Raw genomic sequence first — 20,825 nt, forward strand, 5'->3', positions numbered from 1 at the left:
TGAGCCAGAGAAAATATCGGATGCGGAATAATATATTCATTGTTTCATTATTTTGCAATGTGTTTGTATCTATAACAAAGAGACAAAGTTTTTTGAAACTAGGATTGATCGAAGTTAGTGATAATACACAGTAAAATTATTTTAGTTTAAATTGGCTTGAAATATGGCTTCGGGAGTTTTAAGATTACCCCCTTTACCTACAATTCGAGACCTCATAAAGCTCTACAGAATAAGTGCAAGGAAACAACTCTCACAGAATTTTCTCATGGATGAGAATTTAACGTCAAAAATAATAAAGCAAGCGGGTCACTTGACCAACGGCCATGTGATAGAAGTAGGACCTGGACCTGGTGGTCTGACTCGAGCCGTTCTAAGAAAAATGCCAAAAAAGCTGATTGTGGTTGAGAAAGACAAGCGATTTAATCCCACTCTAAAAATGCTGGGGGAAGCTTTTTCCAATGCCGGTGGACAAATGAATATTATTTCGGATGACATCCTACGCACTAATTTTGACAAGATGATCGACGAAAAAGAGAAAGTACGCTGGGAAGCGCGTTGTCCAAATATCACTGTTATTGGTAATTTACCGTTCAGTGTCTCTACCCACTTGATCATTCGATGGCTTGAATCCATCTCGCGACACGAGGGTCTGTGGTCTTTTGGCAGAACTCGGTTGCTTCTTACTTTTCAAAAAGAAGTAGCCGAAAGATTGGTCGCTCCGGTTAAAAATTGTCAACGCTGCAGACTTTCGGTCATGGCTCAAGCATGGACCCAACCTAAATTGAGATTTCTCATACCTGGCACAGCATTTGTACCCAAACCTAAAGTTGACGTCGGGGTCGTTTCCTTCATACCGCTCATCACGCCTCGCACTACCCACGACTTCAAATTGTTCGAGAAAGTCACCCGACACGTATTCAGCTTTCGCCGCAAATTTTCCATCAAAGGCGTTGCGTAAGTTGTCCCTTGTCAGGCAAGAGGAAGGTAAAAACCTTTTTCTTACCGATTGCTCCCTCACCCTCCGTCACATTCCCTTTTTTTTCATCGTTATACTTTTCTATCCACATGCTACAACAAATTTTGTCCAACAAATTCGCTCAACCGCAGTCAAATCACGAATTTGAATTCGAACGAACTGAATTGAATTAATAAACTACATCTAATTGCCTGTTTTATTTTTCTTTACTTTCAGCACGCTTTTTCCACCAGAAAATCGTGAAGAACTGTCGATAGTAATGTTCAAAATTGCAGACGTCGATCCGCAAGCACGACCTTACGAACTGTCGGTAGAGGATATTCACCGTTTATGTTCGAGTTACAAATATCTTCGGGAGAAACATCCCAGTATCAGTGATTACGAATATCGGGCATCGAAGAAAATAATGAGCCGTAAATATCTGCAAAACGTGGAAGTTGTCGAGTTCGATGATTATGCGGACGACGAGCTCGAGGAGAGCAACGATCGTGCGGACACCGAGATCAACGAACAAAGCATCGAGAATCCCCTTTGCACATTGAATTCCCCTTCTACGATTGATTGAGAAGAAAAAACGAAGAGATCATCGTAAGAACAATGCACTTGTAAATATATTTACCGGGACTCAAATTTATTTTGTTGGTTTTACACTTGAATATTTTTGTTTTTTCACACGAAGGCCACAAGATTAGGTAACCCAGGAATTCGTGGCCGAAATTTTGCACGAGCGGGTTCCTTTGTGTTGAAAAATATTTACAGTGTGGCTTTTAAAACTTATTAACGATAATTAATACATTAAAAATATACATTGTTATTTCTTGATTTTTCGCTTAATCTTTCTATCGATTATCAGCGAAGCAAAAACATCGAAATGATTAAGCCGATAAATTATTATTGGCTTTAAAAAAAAGAATGAAGGATTATTTCTGTTCTGATGGAAAACATTTTCCTCCTACAAATAAATGATAGTGAGGAAAGAGAAGCGACTGGAGGTTTTTCCTTTGTTTTCAACTCACTCGCTACCGAGCAAAGAAATATTTACTCGATTCGAGCGATCGTCTGTTTTTTCACATTCTCGTATCTCGAGGCTCTTCTTACTCGCGCAATTATTTATGAAATAGAGTAAGAAAAAAACCATCATTAAGATCCGATACACCGGTCGCGATATCACAGCTACTCATTTCTTTCGGGGCAGGAGTTCATTCAAAACACAATACGCATGATTGATTAATCCGCGTATTTTTAAATAGACATTTCTAAATCAAATATATCATGTGAAGGGACGAGTCTACCAGGTGCACGTAAACGAGTATTCAGGATTTTTCGCATATGTTCATCATCATACACCTATATATTTATCTCTTATTGGAGACGTTCTACATAAATTCGAAATTATCTGAATCTCTTCGGCTTTGAGTTGGTTCAGATTTTTTAGACATTTATTATATTCATTTTGTAATGAATGATAAATATCTTGGACGCAATGGATAAATAAAATATCAATACCTTTGAGTTGAGTAAATTAAAGATAAACGAATGCAATAGATTATGGTGATTTTTTCGAGACAAATCAAAGTGGAATGATCCATTGATTTTTATGGTTTATCGATTCGCTTTTACGCGTCTGGTTACTTTGTTTTTTACAGTCACGTAGGAAACAACAAGTTTCTGCAACGCACTATAATCGAGCGCGAGAAAGTCACCGCTTTTCGAATCGTTTTATTTTTTGTTTTCCATTCGTTTCGAACTTTCAACTGCGAATGACTCGAGGAAAAAAAAGAAAAGTTTTTTAGTCAAGCGTTGAAGTTCAACTTCTCGCAACCCCGCATATCATTATGTTCGGCAGTGCTCCACGACGACGTCGCCATGCTCCGAGAGATTGTGCATGAGCCTGGAGAGTCCTGCACCATCTCTTCGTCCTTGCTCCATCCTCAGCCTGCGAACCATGAAATTAAATCATAACATCGAATCAAACAAAATATTAGGAAATCATGAATAACGAAGAATTTTACTTTGAAGATGAAAGTCTCTTTGGAGGAAAGCTCTTGAATTTCAAAGTAATCCTCGAGATCCGTCTCACAGCATACTATGCACTTGTCCAAGTACAACGGCTCCTGCAAATATTCCGATCGATTCTTGTATTCTTCAAAAACGATCTATAGCAGGTATTATAAAACAAATAATGAGATGAAAACTTACGCGCAACAGAGAGTATCGACCGATTTTCTCTTTGACCAGAAGAAGTGTTGCTTCCTTGATACCGATCTGCCTTGGAAAAAGGGAATCGTCGTTTGAATCCAAAAATTCGATGCTCGGCTATAAAGATTAAAACGTTTGTGATAATCTTTCGTAATTCTGAATTTGATTAACGAAAATTAAGCTATTCTACATAGATAAAGAAAATACCTTTCCATTGGTAACGAGCATGGCTGTGACAGGAGCAAGTTTCACGGTCCTCCCTCGTCTCCAATTATTGTCAGTCGGTTGAGCAACGAGGAGACGTCCTTCGAGGACAAATCTCGCTTCCTCGTGAGCCCACTCCAAAACTTCGACCGCCATCTGCTCGACAATTTAAAAACGTTAGAACAGCTGAACGTTGGAATCGGTTTTTCTTTTTATTTTTATAATGAATCTTCCCGAATCTCGGTTAATTTGCATTTAATCCCTCGGAAATGCGAAACTCACCTTTCGCAATTTAATGTTAACCATGTCTTGCTCGCCGTTGGACCGCCTGCCGTTTTGTATTATTGAAATTCGACGCCAGAGCTTCGTTGACGTCAGGTCTTTGGCTTCCTGTTTAACAATTGTCAATTTAATCGCATATCTTCGAGTATATCTTAGAAACAAATGTAAGAAACTTACGGCATTCATATGCTCGAGATGCAATTCGATGTTGGCTCGAGCCTGCTCGAGTCTCTTCCTCGTTTCGTGAACGTCGATTCTGACGGTGGGTGTTGCTTTGAGTAAACGTGCGAGAAGCAATGGATATTTGGTGACCCTTTGAACCGGCACCATCAGAAACGAATTCAAATTCATTCGCCTGAGTACCGTGTTCTCCATTTGCGACACTTTCAAAAATATTCTCAATAGCTCTTTCTCCTTTTCAAGATTTTGAAGCAAGAGACTCGCTCCACCTTGTCTCGTGCAATAGCTCTCAAACGCGTGGAGCATCCTCTCCGATTCGAGAAATATTTTACCAACGTCAACCGTCACGAGATCCTCATCACCCGATACCTTTATTTATAACATTCATTATTCAAATAGTATTCGATTATTATGTGCAATAATGCGGCGTAATAATCTCTCTTGGGCGTTTTTTACCTTTTTATAATCCACATTTTTATTCGATATTTTCTCCTCGCGCACATAAATATCTTCGAATTATTATCGAATTTTGCTCGATTATTAGGAGTCAGCTTAATGACTATCGCTGAATTTTATCGCTCATAAATTTCATACTAAATGATACAATTTTCATAAGAAAATTTATTCGACCAATTAAGCATATTTTTTGCTCGAGATTAATTGATTTCGTTGATCGAAGATTAAGTTGATGTAGCCGATACTCGTTTTCATTATGCGCAGTAATAGAATAACGACGCGTGAGCTCCACTTGTGCGAATAAATTTCATCAACCGCGGAGATGATGACCAATCAGACGAGATTATTACTCCTCATGGTTTTCATACAAACGCCGCCGCGCCGGTATATAATGTTCGTTTTATTGTCTTACTTCTTTAATTTTCGTATTATCTTACCTGACTAAACTCCACAGCATCTTTGAGCTTCTCCGCGAGCATAAGATTGTGCTCGAGAAGTTCTTCGACATTGAGAAATATAGCTGCGAGTTGTTCTTGCGTCAAGAGTCCAGCTCGCAACATTGGCCGATGAAACTCTTCAAGAATAATTTGTAAATCTCTGCCGTACTTTTGCTCGGTCTCGACGATCTCGGTTATTATTTCTTTTCGCTCGGCTCGCTTTTTCGAACACTTTCGACAAACGAATGGTGCATAAACGACTCCGCTGGTGGAAACATTGGAAAAACAAAAATTTCGAATTACTTATAAATTTAGATGTACAATAAAAACCAATTTTTTTGCATTGCGCTGCACCGAGGAAAAATTGAATTCCAGTGAGAGCGAGTTCCCCAAGAATGGCTATGCAAAATAAATTTCATTTTCCAATGCTCCCGATGTTGTAACATATTATTTTTCATAAAATCAAATTACTTTTGAAGAATACTTTAGCAAAAATATTATCGGTGATATATATCGATGCAATTTCAATTTTTTTTTCTCGCCAATCATCGATAAAAGCTACTTTCGCCTCTATCGTATCTTATCTCTCGCGCGGCATGAATATAATTATTCTCTATATTTCTGTAACTTTACAATAATAAATCCATGTATACACGATAGTAGTCGGCTATTCCGAAATCGAATATCAGGCAATTTTGATAAAAATATTCCAACGATTGGATAAAACCTATGAAATCAATGAAACGAGAAGAATTTTTTCAAATTTGTTGTTTGGCACATATAAAAAATGACGATAAATATGGAAACAAAACGGTTGGATAAAATGAATTCGGGACACGATGCGAAAAAACTTTCTCCAGCAATATCGATTCTGTTTGCCAGTGCTGGGGAAAGAGCGAAAGTGCTCTCGTAAACGCGTTATCGAACGAGAACGAGATATTCGTTTTCTTTTGACCACCGACACGCGAATTAACGAGCCGGTACACGCGCGCCAATCGCTTTCCCACCGACCAAAACCCTCTTAAGATTCGCCACCGTCGGGTCATCGCAATGAAAAAATATATTCATCGATTGTCATTCGAAAACGTTCGATAGAGAGAACGAGAGTGTCTTTTTATTTGTACGCGTTATTTCTACTTATCAATTGAAACTTTACCAAAGCCTTGCAAAACCATACAAAAACCTTGAAAGATATTTGCGGCAAGAAAGATCCAATTGAATTCTTTATCAGAGCGAGAAATGTTCTAGATTCATTCCCTTTGAAACAAGTGTCGAAAGAGATGCCAAGAGACATAAAAAATATAAATAATGTCAGATGAAAAAAAATTATTCATTAGTCGAGTACGGAAAAGTGTGCCAATGTTTATGTTCCTACACTTTAGAGAACCGTTGAGAAAAAAAAAAAAAAAACATTATTTCTTAAGGAAATGCGCGTACGACGCTCTATATAAAGGTGACGTTAATAAATCGTCGAGATATTACCGCTTGGTTGAACGTTCACTTCGCCATATAGCCCCTCTATATAGCTCTATCCCAAGTAAATCCTTTGATATCAAATACCACCCATGTATTTACATATAATTCAGCTCACGATTTATCGGGTTTTTCGATATTCTTGAGTGTGCGACTGTTAACTGCGCTTTCGCCCCGTTATTGTTATCAAACGAGGACTCGGTTACGTTTTTTGGGAACGTAATTGAACGTAACTTGAAAAAGTGGAAAGGTAGGCGTTCCTCCTCGACGAGCTCTCGCTGACGGGAGTCGAATTATTCGAATTTTCGATTAAAGCGTACGATAATGTTGGAAAAAATGATGAAAATAAATTACCTGTCTGTTATAAGAGGCTCCAATCGTTGCTCACAATCCTCGCAGAGTTTGGTATCACCTGAAATGACCTGAGGTATCTCGCAAAGTAGACTCGCCGGTCCCGATGATACGTTTCCTGATCTCCAGCGTCTGGCAATCCCTCGGCTGCTGCTCGCTTGACTACTTTCCGATCCAACACCACTGTCAGTTCGTTCGATATCGACAGTACGAGTCTATGGAGGAAAAAAAAAATATGCTCCACGTCCATACTTTGTACAAATTTATACGAATCGGAGGGGGTAAAAAAAAATGCGGGCGTTCGAGGTGAACTCTGAATTGAACAAAAGGCACTTACTTTGAGCGTTTCCGGTGAACTGGTCAAAATAATATTGCACTCTTCGCTACTGTCGGAGACATTCGAAATTTGCGAGCTCTTGGAGCTCAAATCTCCCATACTGGTTTCCTTCTGTTCGTAAAGGGCTTCGAGATCGCCCTCGGTATCTTCTTCGTCATCGTCTTCCTCGTCGTCGTCCTCGACCTCGTCGTCCTCCTCTATAGCGACGGATCGATCTTTCGAGTCCATGAGATAATTGAGGAACTCGAATTTAGTAGTGAAATTCGGATCATTCGCATTGGTTGGAATCTTTTTGAAAAATTCTTCGGGACTTTTGGAGAGATACGAATCGTCGACGCTGCTGTCGTCGTGCTTAAAATCGATAGTTTTTTTGTAAATATCGTCGGACAGATAAGAGCGAAGGAATTGTCCCGCGTTAACTTTTTTGTAGTAAGCTTCCTTGTACTCTTGAGCAAAATAAATTCGATCTTTGATGTAATCCTCGGTGGGAGGTGGAGAAAGAGGAAGCGGAGGTGGTTCGTCGGGGATTTCTTCGTAAATGGGTTCTTTGATGACCTCGTAAGGATTTTCCTCGAGGAACAAGTTCGTCGAGACGAAATCCGTGTCGGAATTCAAACTGGGCGATCGAGAATAGGAAGGCTCCGGTTCAATGGTGGATTCCGAGCTCTCGTAATCCTTGCTCTTGAGCAAACTCTGCTTGAGTATTCTCAAAATTGCTTCTCCGCTGCTCTCATCGAGAATTTCTCCATTCTCCCGGGCTTTTTTCAAGGAATCCTCGAGGAGTTTGGAAATGAGAGATTCTTTGGAGAGGCTCGACCATCTGCCGTTCGAGTCGATATCCCGAAACCTCGATTTTTGATCATTTCTACTATAATTGTTTCGCTCCTCGTCGCTCCCGCTCGAAAGTTTGACAATCCCATTAGCTCCCCTTCGTTTTATAGCTAGACTACGATCGGTTGCCTCCAGCGACAGTTGTTCCGGAGAATACGCCACCGAATCTTCGACCCGTGAATTGTCCGAACACGAGCTGTTGGCTTGATCCTCTTTCATTGCCGTCGTCGTCGTCGATTCAAGGACAATGTTCGATCGATAATTTTCGAGAATTACGAGGGTTCGATTTTCCGAGGAACTTTGAATCTTTGGCGGACTGGAGGAATTTACGGATATCACGGTTGGATTGCAAACGCTGTCTTCCCCGCCGACGCTTATCGTGACTTTGTTGTCGTTGCTGTTGCTGCTCAACTCCGCGACTGGGTTCTGGTCGCCGTTTATCATGATCGAAGTTCTACGAGCTCCTCCTTGCGTCCTTGTCTCGTTTCCATTTATTCGCAAACGATGGATCAACGGCGAAGCCCTGGGACTGACTGTTATTTTACACACGTTCGCTTTCGGCCTTGCATTGATTATTTCGATTCTTGGAGAACTCTCGAAGGAGCAGCAGCTTCTGCAAGAATCGTTTTTACTATTCGAGCCTATTTCTCGCCAATTTTTCAAACAACACTCCGAAGAATTCGCGTCCTGACGATTCCTCGGAGTCATCGGTCCCGGATCGCTCGCGCGATCTCTGTGCTTCGATTTTCCGGGCGGCGGAGACCAACTCGTTGGCCTCATCCGTCGAAAATGCTCCTCACTTCTTCGGCTTTCGTCGTCCGATCTCAACAAACCCGGGCATTCGATCTCTTTCTCCTTCGCTTCGACCCTCATTTCCGGTCGAGCGATTTCCGACAACGCCGATGAATCTTGGGCTTTCTCCGTCCTTTCGTCGACCTCCGGTATCGCCTCCGACCGATCTTTTTCAAACCCTATTCTCACTCCATTTTCCGTCACGTTCGTCGCTTTTCGTCGGAGACTCAATCGCATCGTGTCCAAATAACTAACGCTTCCGGCTGTCGTTTCTGGCCTTATGCTCGCGCGGTCGCTCTGACTCCGTGACAAACAAGCTCTTCGCCCATTTTCATCTTCGTATGAAACAAAAATATAACAGAAAAGTAACAATTAACAAGCCCATAATATAAAACAGCGAGGACAAGCATTGCGCGTGGATTCGAATATCACGCGTAAAGGAGAGCCACAACTAATGAATATCTTTCAAAACCTGACCCGATTCTCCGAGTGAAATCGTCCCGACTCGGTCAGCTCTAACTTGGATTTGGTCCGCGAGTTCGATCGAGGGAATAGCGTGAGGGGGGACGCTCGCGATCCGTAACGCTAATAACATACATTTGATATTGCTGTCAACGTACATATGCGGAATAAATTTATCATTGTATTCATTATTATATATATATATAGGCATTTATTTGATGGAGGTATTCACCAAATCAATGATTTCGGAGGATTGTCAAAATTAGCATAATTCTTGCGCGCGGTTCACTCCTCGGGGACATTTGCATGAAAATCGAGAGAATTTGCCCACGCGAAGCCTGAGTGATCATCCTCGATTTTCCCTCTCACGCTTCGAATACGCTCCTCGTCGTTTCGCGAATTTGCAAGTAGTATATAGAGTCCCCGATGGTATATACGTATAGCGTAGAGTAGTCGAGTAACCGGAAGGGAAACCGCAGATTCGACCAGCATGACCGATCGCCGAGAGCCTCGGTGCGGCTTGTTTTGCTCGCCAAGTTTTGCTATACTCGAGAGAGTTTGACGTTACTTTGTATTAGACCCGGAAGTGCTGTTTTCTCAAGGCAGGTTTCATACGATCGCCAGCGATTCCGGATTATTCGATTCGATAAGTCATTTGCCAACGGCCTAAACTTTTGAGATCGCATTCCGCGTTCATTCCCACGATTTGAAAAAAAAAAACAACAACAACAACCCAATTTAGTTTCTTGCTTCGATCAATGTAATAAAAGTGAAACGATCTAATTAGATGGATGAAATAAATGTTACCTTCGTAAAAAAAAAAAAGTACAATGAACGAAATAATGAAATATGACGACACGGTCTAATTTTGAAAATATCTTCTCTGTGTTCCGCATCTTTAACGGATGCGTTCGAGGGAGTTTGACGAGGGCCCGGATGACCTTTACCGTAGATTCAACAAGCGTACATAACGTTTATGCTCCGTTTTCAGGAGCGCATAATATCTCGAGGAAGATTTGAGCACCTGGTGTTTACGAGCAGGATATTTCAAGAATAAAATTTAAAAAAAAGATGGATAAAGCTTTTGCGAATAAAAAGCAAAGCGGTATAAAAATGAATGGCGTTGCGATTTGTTCGGAAAATAACGGCTCCCTAAATTGGTCGGAGTACATACAGGCACGGGCAATATACTGGCTTCATGTACGAGGACATAAAGATGTATGCGGGAGTCGACGAGACGAATGGTGAAAGTGCTGCTCTCGCTCGTACATTGTGTATATATCGAATCCACGACGGTACGCTGTTACCGTCGTGGAATTTCTTGAGGCGTGTAATGGAAAACTCGGGGCAGGGCGAAATAATTCGCGATATGTGTGCATGTGTACAAGAGTTTTTCCACTGCCTCTCTCTTTAAAATCACCCTCCCTCCCTCTCGCTCCAGCTTCATCTCGTTCTCGTTCCACTTTGCCGTCACAGTAAGAGTCGACGGCGAACTTATCATCTGGAATTTCTGGAACGCATTTATAAAAATATCTCACGAGATCGAGAGAGAGAGAGAGAGAGCTGAAAGAGGGAAACATTTTTTTCTCTCATCTCTTGACAATACAAATCTGATTGCATAAAATTAGATGTAAAACGGGAATTGAGTCACGAGTATATTTCGGAATTCATTTCTATACTTTTAAACTTATCACAGATAACTGCACAGAGTTCATTTCGACAGTGTAAAGTTAAACAAATAAATCATTGGTTGAACCTTTTATTCAAATTAGTTCTCGTTCTCCTCCACATTTGAGCGTGTTAGAAACTAGTTGCGTTATGGAACACTCATTTTTTTTTTCCTCGGAGAAGATACGCTTTTTTTATTTTCTCAAGCAACGAGAAGTTTTTTTTTATTGTTGTGGGCTGAGGTCGTGTACCTTGTAGAACAACGCTTCCATACAACGGGCACAAAGAAACACGATAATACCGAGACTAGTCGAGGTGAAGTATAGTCTACCAGCGTAGCTCGCAAAGCATATAGAAATACAATTCTACAGAATGACCAAGGCTCGTCCGCCCACGAGATTTGTCATCGTCTTCTTCGTCCAGCTCGTATATATTCCAGTCCGCTGCGTGGACGCTCTTGGTTATCTAACTATTCGCTGGAGCAAGCCCTTGAAAACTGTGAGATAAAAGTCAAAAAAGGAGAGATAAGTGAAGAAATAAAAAACATCGTGAAGAGGAGAAAGAAAAATATTGCTGCGAAGAGATTTGAAAAATTGAACACACTTTCATCCGGACAAAATGGGGACTGGAGGCGATGGAGTTGATGAAATGAAGTATTCGGAGAACACAAACAAAACTAACGATCGATCAACGGATACGCGAGTTCTTTTTACATCGTAGAAAAGATCGAATAGATAAGTGGCGCGAGGAAGTAAGCGTCAACGTGAGAGAGAGAGAGAGAGAGAGAGAGAGTAGAGACGATACCTGAATATGTTTAAGGTAGAAGCAGAACTGAGAAATCGAAGAGGAAATCCCTCGTCGAGTTGGCAAAGGAAATAGGTTCGCCGGAAGTTATTCAGAATTCGCTATCCACTGCGAATATATAAGCGCAACTTGACTGGATTATCGTGTAAATTCGATTTCGTCTAAATCTCGATGTTTTCTCTAGATACAATCACCCCCCTCGTGGTCGATGATACAAAGCGTTGTAAAACTTGTAAAGTAAAATATAAAGAACTGAGTAAAGTGTACAATCTTGAGAAATAAAATTACGCTGGAAAATTTGTTCGCTCGGCTCAGACAAGTTTCCAAGGAGGCGAACGTTAAAAAAAAAGTCAAGTGATTAAATGGTGAATAAAAGGAAAGAGCTAAATATACGGATGGCCTGACCGTCCCTGACCTTATCATCTACTGGTGTCGAGTAGTCGCAACTTCTGACTGGACCAGCGGACCAATATATATATATAGATATACATATTTCAAATATAAAGATGGATATATAAGTGTAAAATATAGCAAGAGAGCTTTTTTTATGCGTTCAGACACAATACGAGAGTGTGCAATGTCTCACATCTATCCGTAGGTCTTCGAGAACGCACGCATATATTGCCCGGAGGACACGACTCACGGTCGTCAGGATCCGCTATAACCTTTCTCTCCTTTTTCTCTTCGCCACATTTATCCCCACCTTATTAGTTTCTCAGTTAAACTTTAAACCGGGATTATAATGACGTTGGTCGAACCCCTCCACGAGCTGCGCGACGACAAAGAAATCCAGGATAGCTTTGTCGAAAAAGATCATTTTTTTCCTCTTTTTTCACTCTCAAGCACTCTTCAAACGTTTATTCACTCAGATGCGAGTTGGAGACTGTTGAATCTTCCATACGTTTTACTGACCATAAATTTTCACTTTTTACGGAAAGGTAAGCGACACCATGCATCACAAAATGAGCGAGGGCGTGATGAAAAACTCATGAAATTCGATATGTGCGCGTGTAACGAGGGCTGTTGAAATCGTTTTTTTTTTCGTTATAATTACAACACCTTCAAGGACGCTGACACTTGTTAATCGTCGGTGAACGTTCGGAAATATTTATCAAACAAGAGCCGAAAGGTAATCAAGTCTATGAATACTCGTTGAGAAGATTGATGCATTCGACCCTAATTTATGAGCTCCAAATGTTAAGGTGCAATTATTTCATAATTAATATACACGGTTCATAATTAAAATAAAAAAATAATGATCAACGATATTTCGATGATATTTTTGTAGTCATAAGGCTAACGCAGATGTTTGTGTGTGTGTGTGTGTGTGTGTTGACGGCAGCAGTGAGGGATCGGATAAAACGAACAAGTGTGATATAAGATGAAATGAGTTTTCCTCCAGTTATCCTTGCTTGTAATCCGTGCAATGTGAACAATTTTTTCTACGAGTTCAAGGATATACATTCATATACACGGTAAGCGCATGGCAGGCGTGATAACTCGTGTCAGCGAGTTAACGGTCCATTAAACTTCTCGTAGCTTCGGTGCGCGCCTGGATCTAAGCGATTAATTGTTCGTAATAAGAATAATCGTTTTCCGATGTCGCAGAAGGGTCTTTGATACACCTAATGAAAGAGTCGCATCTGCGTCGACATTTTTTTACTTAGATTTTTCTAAAACTTTCGAATGATTCGAACCGCGCCGCAATGCTTCACGCGGTATTAAAAGAAAATATTTTAAAAAAAAATCTTACCTCCGGATTTGAGGATGAGTTGTTCGTCTTCGTTTTCGATGAGAGGAGTCTTGTGCTCAAGCTCCTCGATCTCGATCTCAAATTCGGTTTCGTCTTCCGGTCTGATAGTGTCCAATGACGTTTCGCTACTACTGACTCGATTATTTATATTTTTGTCTGTACTGATGTTTTTCTCACTCGCGTTGTTTTCAATCTCAGAATTGTTTGGCGAGGCAGTTTTGAGATGGACGGAAAGTTCGGCGATGGTTGAATCCGTAAGAGATCGCGTTTCCTCGTTGGAACAAGTTGTATCGGTGGTGAGGATCATTTTGTTGTTGGCCAAGTGATCTTTTCTGCTGGAATTTCTAACGGGGACTTCGGGTCTTCTGGCAATCGCAGAGTGCTCGATTTTCATGCGTTCCATCTCGGGATTTATTTTCATCGCTTCCGGTATGATTTTAGGCTCTTGAATGCGCGTTATTCTTTTGGGATCTCGGATGTTCGGTATCGTTATGAATTTAGGTCTTTCGGGTAAATGTTGTTGGTGGAGAGTTTGAGGCACAACTTGGGGGGGCACTTGGAACTGTTGATCCGAGCAAGAAAGCTCTTCCTTGGGTAAGGAGTTGACGGAAACTCTGCTGGATCGTCGACTGTTCGGAAGACTCGTTTCCGGTGGTTTTTCCGGAGCGAAAATGACGTTGTTGACTTTGAACAAAACGTTTTTTCGTTTACCGTCTGGTTTGCCTCTTTTCAGTATACTCTTAAGCGTAGTTCGTGATTCTTTGACTCGTCGCGGTGGTCTTTTCGGTGAAACTTTTGGTATGGGGATCCTCGTCACTGTTCCACCACTTTCGGTCTCCGTATCGTCGTCCGAAATTTCCCGAGGTTCGGTGAACACGCGGATCCTTTGACCTCCGATCGCGGCAACCGCGCTCCTGTTGGGTACGCGTTCTATAGATTTCACTTTCGAAGGATCGAACAAGCTGCAAGACGGTTTTTCCTCGAGCTCGAGCGCATTGTCCGAAAGATCGTCGCTGAGGTCGTCCTCGTCCGTCATTTGTTTCTTCACGAGCAAATAAGGATTAACGTCGCATTCCAAAATACTTTTTCGCGAATCCGTCAAACTCGAAAGCCCGTTACCGTTACCGCTGCTGTTGCCACCGCTCCCGTTGTTGACGTTGTTATTGCTGTTGTTGTTGTTGTTGTTGTTGTTTTTGTTGCTACTGTTATTGTTGTTCAAAGTTGCTCGATCTTTTCTATCATCCTCGCTCTTGTTGCGTCGGATATTTTCCTGACGATTCATCGGCTCGTTCGAATCCTGCCAACTTCGTCCTTTTTTATTCGCCACTCTGACGAGCCTGCCATTCGCGGATCTCGCTTCGTCTTCCGGTCTCGTCTCCTCCAGCCAATCGTCACCGGAACCACCCGCACCGAAACTCGGCCGTGATTTCTGTCGCGGATTTTCCTCGTAATTCGTCTCGTTGTCGAACCACTCGGTCCTCGAAACTGCCCCCCCTTCGCTCGATCCTATTTTACGGTCTTTGTTGCTTCGAGCGACGCTCTGACTGCGCGAATCCCGCTGGCTCGTTTGTCGATGAGGGGAAATACTCCGGGCGCGTGATCTCGGCTCGACTAGACGACTGCGCCGCATCACGTCGTACGGATCGTCTACCGACGACCTCAGGATTCCTTCGAAAAATCATTCCAAATGAAAATAGTCAAAATAGGGATAACGAAGGCTTTAATTTTTTTTTCCCGCAGAGACTCCGAGCGCACTAAACTTCTGCTTAAATAACAATCATTTCCTTTCCGACATTCCCACCGTTGGCATTTACGTTTTATTCTTTTTTTTTTCATTTTCTTCTATACTTTCCTTTTTTCCTTTCAGTTGAATATCTCGTCACAACTTCGCGAAAGAGAGAGAGAGCTCGTTACAACGAGGACCTTAATAACCGTAAAAAGATTCTCTTTTATAAGCTCCACGTTTCTTCTTTATGCTTTACCTCGTAAAAAATATATCTGCTAATTATCATCTAGGAATGTGCTGATTCAATACGCGCGCTTTCCCATACAGCAGCCAACCGCGCGCCCGGCTGAATCTCGACAAATGTAAAACATCCGGATGAACCGAAGACTATTTCCGTAGAGAATGCGTGGACTCGTAAAACCCACAAGAGACAATTGAAACAGTAAAATGTTTTGTCCCGTCGTGTTACTGCGGAATTGAAATTCGCCGCTGTCTATCGTGACCTCACGCCGAAGAACGAATAATGCACTTTGACTAAAGTGAGAACGAGACCGCTGCGCGGAAGCATAAAACGAAATTCTCGCTTGTAAAATTTGTAGATTCGACGGGGAACGTTCGGTGAACCAATGAATCTCTTTTACACAGTTTTAACTCGATATAGCATGGCTGCATGAATATTCTTACCGGCCAAGCTCGGGCGACTCCTGGAGGAAGTTGTTGCCATGCGACACGTCCCACCGAGTGGTACGCCAGCGAGGCGATGACCACCGCATTTCCGGCAGTTTCCAAGCTTCCTCGTAGTCCCGATGAGAAACTCCGGACAGGAACATACTATGAGTACCGGAGCACCCGGCGGTGGCGGTGGTGGAGGATTCAAATAACCACGCGGGTCATGTATTCCGCGTGCCGATCTTACTGTACCGTAAAACCATGGATCACCGTACAACATTTGACGAGACAGTGCACTTCCACCGCTTATCGTGCCCCAACCCTTTCCCGGATCATCCGCACCTTGGTGACTCTGACGGGACAGACCCAAACGCACGCTCCACGATTTTTTCCCCTTGCTCAGAGGATCGTAATCCTGCAAAACCAAACGAATCAACGACAAAATCCATTAGCTCTTCCTTGAATATACTTTCATGGAATTTAAGAGTTTTTCATGCATGTCAAAATTTTGGAGCAAAAATTCACAAAACATTGTCGCGTTTGTTCAATCGGAAGAAATTTCACAACACCCGCTCTCGCGTGTACGAGAGTGAAGGCGAGTTATGGCCTGTCCGAAGGAAAGATCCCGCAACTTTTCTCATTTATAGTAGACCGTTTACCGCACAAGCGAGAACGGAAAACCAGAAAACCCGTAAACCGGCTCCACGAGCTACGTTTCTAGTTCACTTTATTTTCCCCTTTTTTTCTTCATTTATTTGGAAAACTATTTTTGATAGCTCGCTGCGCGTAGCTCTCGCTCAAACTCGATTCCGGTGTTACAACACAGTTTTGGATCTGGAAATTCTCGCATCGAAAATCACTCGATAAGAAATTCATTTATTCATTTTCCCTTTCTTTTCTTACACGTAAAAACGAGGAGAAGTGTATAAAGGACGGTGGACTCGAGACCCCGCGATGCCTCGATCGAACTGACGAGAAAACACGTGAGCATAAAATGCATTTAATGAAATATTTGTTTGTGCCTTCGCGTGCAAACGCGGTTGGGGACTGAGGAAAGAAAATCCAAGACGGCGCACGCATCCGTGCTCGGAAACGGAGAAAAAAAGACTTATCTAAAATCTGACGGATTTCAGCGTACCGAGTTCATTCTTCGACTCTTTCTATCTCTCTTTTTAATTTGATTACGAAAATCCGGCGAACAGCCACAGCCGCGCGGCGCTATCGCACTTTTAAAAATTTCAATCAATATACCGATTCGCTTGCGCTACCAAATTTTTCAGCTACATTTTTATTTATTTTTTCGTAAAAAGTATTCAATTTTCAATATATGCTTGTTCCGATCGAAGGAATTCCCTTTCGACAAAAGACGCACGTGCAGAGTGAATATACAATTAGCGACGTGTTTTAATAACAGCACCAGGTGCAAATGACGGTCGTTATTTTCTCCGTGTGCCGGTGTCTTCGAAGGAGTACGCTCCGAGAAAAAAATTAATCGATGGACGAACTCGAGTTTCTCGAGCCCGAATAAGATATTCCAAGGCAATAAAAAAATGTGAATCCATCGATCGAATAAAACGGTGCCAAAATTTAATGAATCCCAAACAAATGTCAAAGGCGAGGATCCAAATTTTCTCGCAGTGATGCTAGAAATAATGAGAATCGATGCGTAGTACGCGCGTGTAAAAATGAATTTCAAAAGAAAAGAAAAGAAGGATTGAACGGAGACGCGGGTTCATTTCCGGTTTGCAAGGTTTCAAGGCGCATTAGCTCGTAGTTGCGAAAATTTAAGATGGAACGATAATAGCAAAATTCTCAAAGAGCCTCTCTCGTATACTCTCACATATACGCGGAGTCGTATACGCACACATATGCAAATGCACACGCAATATGACGGAATAGACCCGAAGACGATTCTCATCACCGAGGTCATCTTTATCCAGGCCTTGGTCAGCGGGGAAAGTGGATTCCCGGTTTCGTTAATTAGTACTTGTACTTCCATATATCGCGTTGTTATACGACTCCAATGTGCAACATATGAAATTCAAATGGTATTCATCACGCCACACGGATAATTGCCGTGAAAAAAAACATTCTCATTCGATAATTGTTGAATTTCGATAGATTTTTTTTACATTTATAAAATACTTCAAATATCTCCGAACAGAAAATATGGAATTCTTCCTTCTCTTATTCATTCATTTAATATTTTTCATCAACGATAAAATCATATTTACATTTATAATAATATAATTTCGTTGATGATTTTTTCATTTGAGAACTTTAACAAACAGACAGAATACGATCGGGTATAATCGTGTGTCGGGTATTACGCTAGCGTAAATTTAGTCCATGAAAAATAATCCGCCGTGCAAAACTCTAGCCCGAGCTGGTATAGTTGTCGCGTGTTATAACCAGCAGCACCGGGTCGGACGAGTTTTGCTTCTGGCTGTCGCCAGTCGAACAGCGAGACTCTGTCGCGTTCTATTTCGATTTCACAACTGCTCAGACTGATGGTTTCACCGCAAAATTTCCTAAATAAATATTCATCAAATCGTTTTATTCGCATTTTTACTCTGTTCCCAGCCTCTCTTCGACAATTTTTTATTCGTTCTCGAATAGAAAAATAATGACTTTGAATCGTCCAATTGGTAAAATTCACAGTAGCAAAAATGGAATTGGACGCGAGCAGGAAAACTCCCCGATCGGTGCATCGATGCGGGCGGCGTCAACCGGCCAATCACGAGACATCTCGGAGGGATTTCGATAGCAGAAAAAACACGAATGTCACGAAAGAGAAGAGGGAAGAAAAACGAAGGAGTAACTTAAAACTCCCTTGTCCTTCGCGAATCGTTTCGATTTCAGGGTTTTCATCATGTGAAACTGGTTTAACCCGACAATATGCGCCACACCGCTGTATTCAGAGTGGACTAGTACACTTCTTCGCTCGAAGCTTCTGTAAACACCTTTTTCCTTCCTACCGTTCTCGACGATTTTTCATTTTAACGATTTTGAAAATGATATAAAACGAAGATTTCGAAAACGATTGATGAGTATTACGAAATGTTGGGATTTCTCGAGTCGATTGAAAAAATGGTAAACTCGTACCTCCAAGAAATAATGCGGAGAAGGGATATACGTGTTTTCGTTCATGCAAAATGTTACGTAAAAGACACAATCCTATGAGTTTTACAGGCCAGCGGCTCGTGCCAATTAATCGCTCGAGATAATCACACGCTTCTGGGCATAACGGAGCGATCGCACTTTCACGTTAAAAAAACAAGAGAAATTAAAAGAAAAATAGTAAACGAACATATTCCAAGTATATAGCTTGACAAGGTTTTTTCATACCGATATCTTTTGTCGGTAAAAATTCGGTTGCAATCGACTTGTTCGTTGACTCGTATCCGAAGGGTAACTCAACTATTTAAAGAGACCGAGTTGTATATATAGAATTTACTTGAACGTGATGTTTGAAAAATGAATAATTTTGAAAAAAAATCATCCAAGGAATTTGATATTCGAGAAGATCGAGTTTGCGATACTCGTATGCGGTGGTTTGATATGGAATGAAGAAGGTAAAAGATCCGATCCTTGAGAACCGCGATGCTGAAGAGTCCGAGAGTTCATGTGGCTGCGGAGAGACCCGCAAGAAGGGAAAAACGTATTAAAAATCACGATATGTTAGGATGCGCTGTGGAATCACGCGAGATCGAAGAAGATGCGGTGTATGAAAGTCACGCGCTATGTTGATTTCCAGTTTCCCTCTCCCTCTCCCTCTCTCGCTCTCTCTCTCTCTCTCTCCTATCGTTACATTAGATAACGGTTCAATTGATTGGATAAGAGGATTTTATTCAAGGCCGCGCAAACGCGAAAGCCACGGCAGTTTGAAAATTTCCGATGGCAATAATTATTGAATAATAATCATAAATATGATTGCAGAATAATTGTCATCACAATGGAATTGAAAGTCAACAGGTTCGTTGAATCGTTTTTGTCGATTTAATTTCGGGTACGCTACCGAATATTGTATCGTTTTGAAACAAAAAGAGCAAGTACGGCAACGAATCAATATGCCCTAAGATAATTCACGTCTCCGATATATTCTTCTGACCCATTTCTGCCTACCTTGACCCCCGGTGTCGGTGACGATGAATTCTGAGAGAGTCCAGGTTGAAGATGGTACCTTTTGGTCGGTGTGAGCATCGCTGGTGGCGCACCGAGACTACCCGGGGCGACAGCGACGCTCGTCATTGTCATTTCCGGCTACGCCGGAGATTCTCACGAACGACGTCCCGACACTTCTGTATCTCCCGTGCGGATAATAATTGCCCCGACTTCCCTTACTTTTCTCAAGTCCGATTACGCTGTTGCGCTTCTCCCAGGATCTCATCCTCGTCGTATCAGCTTCTGTTGACAACACACAATTCAAACATTTTATTTATTATATACAATCACTCTTAGAGTCTGCATATATCTACGCGGAAAATTGGGAGGCAATTCCATGATCCTACAAAGACGACTTTTGACCCTATTACCATTTCGAGCATGTCCAACGACGGAGCAATCGTAACCGATCGATCATACATTTTAGAGAAACGAACACCGGAAGAGTTTATCACTATAAGGAGGGGACTCGAAGACCAGAACGAAGTAAAATGGAAAAAAGGAAAAAATCGAGCGTTTTTAGAATTGCGTAAGTACGCGAACTCGAGAAAACTCGGTGTTACATAAGAATTCGTACAATGGCGATGGAAGGCTCGTGATGCAATAACATTTTTATCCGCGTCCGCGGTCGCGAAAGTATAGTGAGCGCGGGGGCGGGAGATCACCGTCGATTTCGTAAGATTCGTCTCACTCTCGTGGCGCTTATACCAAATCCTTGGAGCGACACATCGACGAGATAGAGAGAGAGAGAGAGAGAGAGCGCGCGCGAACAAGAGAAAAAAAAGATGCCTGGAGAAAGGCGACGCGATGACCTCGCGAGCTTCTTACCTTTCAATCTGTATTTCCAAATGAGGAAACGAAGAAAAAGCCTCTGAAATTCATTGTTAATAAACTTTTTTCCCTTATATTTCTCCAAAATGTCACAACGACTGATATGATTGAAGAAAGCGAGAAAGTCCCCTCTCCTCCCTACATCCGTCGTTACGAACTTATAAAAAAATGTATATATATGGAGTATTTTGTATAGCGAGGTCCAGGAAAACGCTGTGTTAATCGCGTTT

General features: G+C 41.8%; 2 protein-coding genes across 3 annotated transcripts in view; one reads left to right on the forward strand and one right to left on the reverse strand.

Annotated features, from left to right (window-relative positions):
- The first annotated feature begins 17 nt into the window (after window positions 1–17).
- Window positions 18–1,958, forward strand: mtTFB1 (mitochondrial transcription factor B1). The gene is made up of 2 exons (XM_043428318.1): window positions 18–954; window positions 1,193–1,958. Exons 1-2 carry the CDS (start codon window positions 164–166, stop codon window positions 1,539–1,541), a joined length of 1,140 nt encoding a protein of 379 aa, XP_043284253.1. The 5' UTR covers window positions 18–163; the 3' UTR covers window positions 1,542–1,958.
- The window catches only part of RhoGEF64C (Rho guanine nucleotide exchange factor at 64C), a 49,855-nt gene continuing 30,616 nt past the window's right edge, over window positions 1,587–20,825 (reverse strand). For both annotated transcript variants that reach the window (XM_043428303.1, XM_043428302.1), the window contains exons 2-13: window positions 19,726–20,007; window positions 15,616–16,015; window positions 13,206–14,873; window positions 6,896–8,853; window positions 6,562–6,773; window positions 4,735–4,999; window positions 3,839–4,210; window positions 3,662–3,769; window positions 3,383–3,535; window positions 3,176–3,292; window positions 2,989–3,090; window positions 1,587–2,912 (exon numbers count right to left, since the gene is read on the reverse strand). In XM_043428303.1, coding sequence (XP_043284238.1) covers window positions 2,784–2,912; window positions 2,989–3,090; window positions 3,176–3,292; window positions 3,383–3,535; window positions 3,662–3,769; window positions 3,839–4,210; window positions 4,735–4,999; window positions 6,562–6,773; window positions 6,896–8,853; window positions 13,206–14,873; window positions 15,616–16,015; window positions 19,726–19,857 — 5,616 coding nt within the window. In that variant the 5' untranslated portion in view covers window positions 19,858–20,007 and the 3' untranslated portion in view covers window positions 1,587–2,783. The remainder of the gene's footprint in view (window positions 2,913–2,988; window positions 3,091–3,175; window positions 3,293–3,382; window positions 3,536–3,661; window positions 3,770–3,838; window positions 4,211–4,734; window positions 5,000–6,561; window positions 6,774–6,895; window positions 8,854–13,205; window positions 14,874–15,615; window positions 16,016–19,725; window positions 20,008–20,825) is intronic.

Source organism: Venturia canescens, chromosome 9, assembly GCF_019457755.1.
Source record: "Venturia canescens isolate UGA chromosome 9, ASM1945775v1, whole genome shotgun sequence".
Lineage (NCBI taxonomy): Eukaryota > Metazoa > Arthropoda > Insecta > Hymenoptera > Ichneumonidae > Venturia > Venturia canescens.

Excerpts from the sequence above, each read along its gene's own strand:
- mtTFB1 (XM_043428318.1), top strand. The coding sequence starts at position 164 with ATGGCTTCGGGAGTTTTAAGATTACCCCCTTTACCTACAATTCGAGAC. Across the intron at positions 955-1,192 it reads TTTTCCATCAAAGGCGTTGC|CACGCTTTTTCCACCAGAAA; the intron begins GTAAGTTGTCCC and ends CTTTACTTTCAG.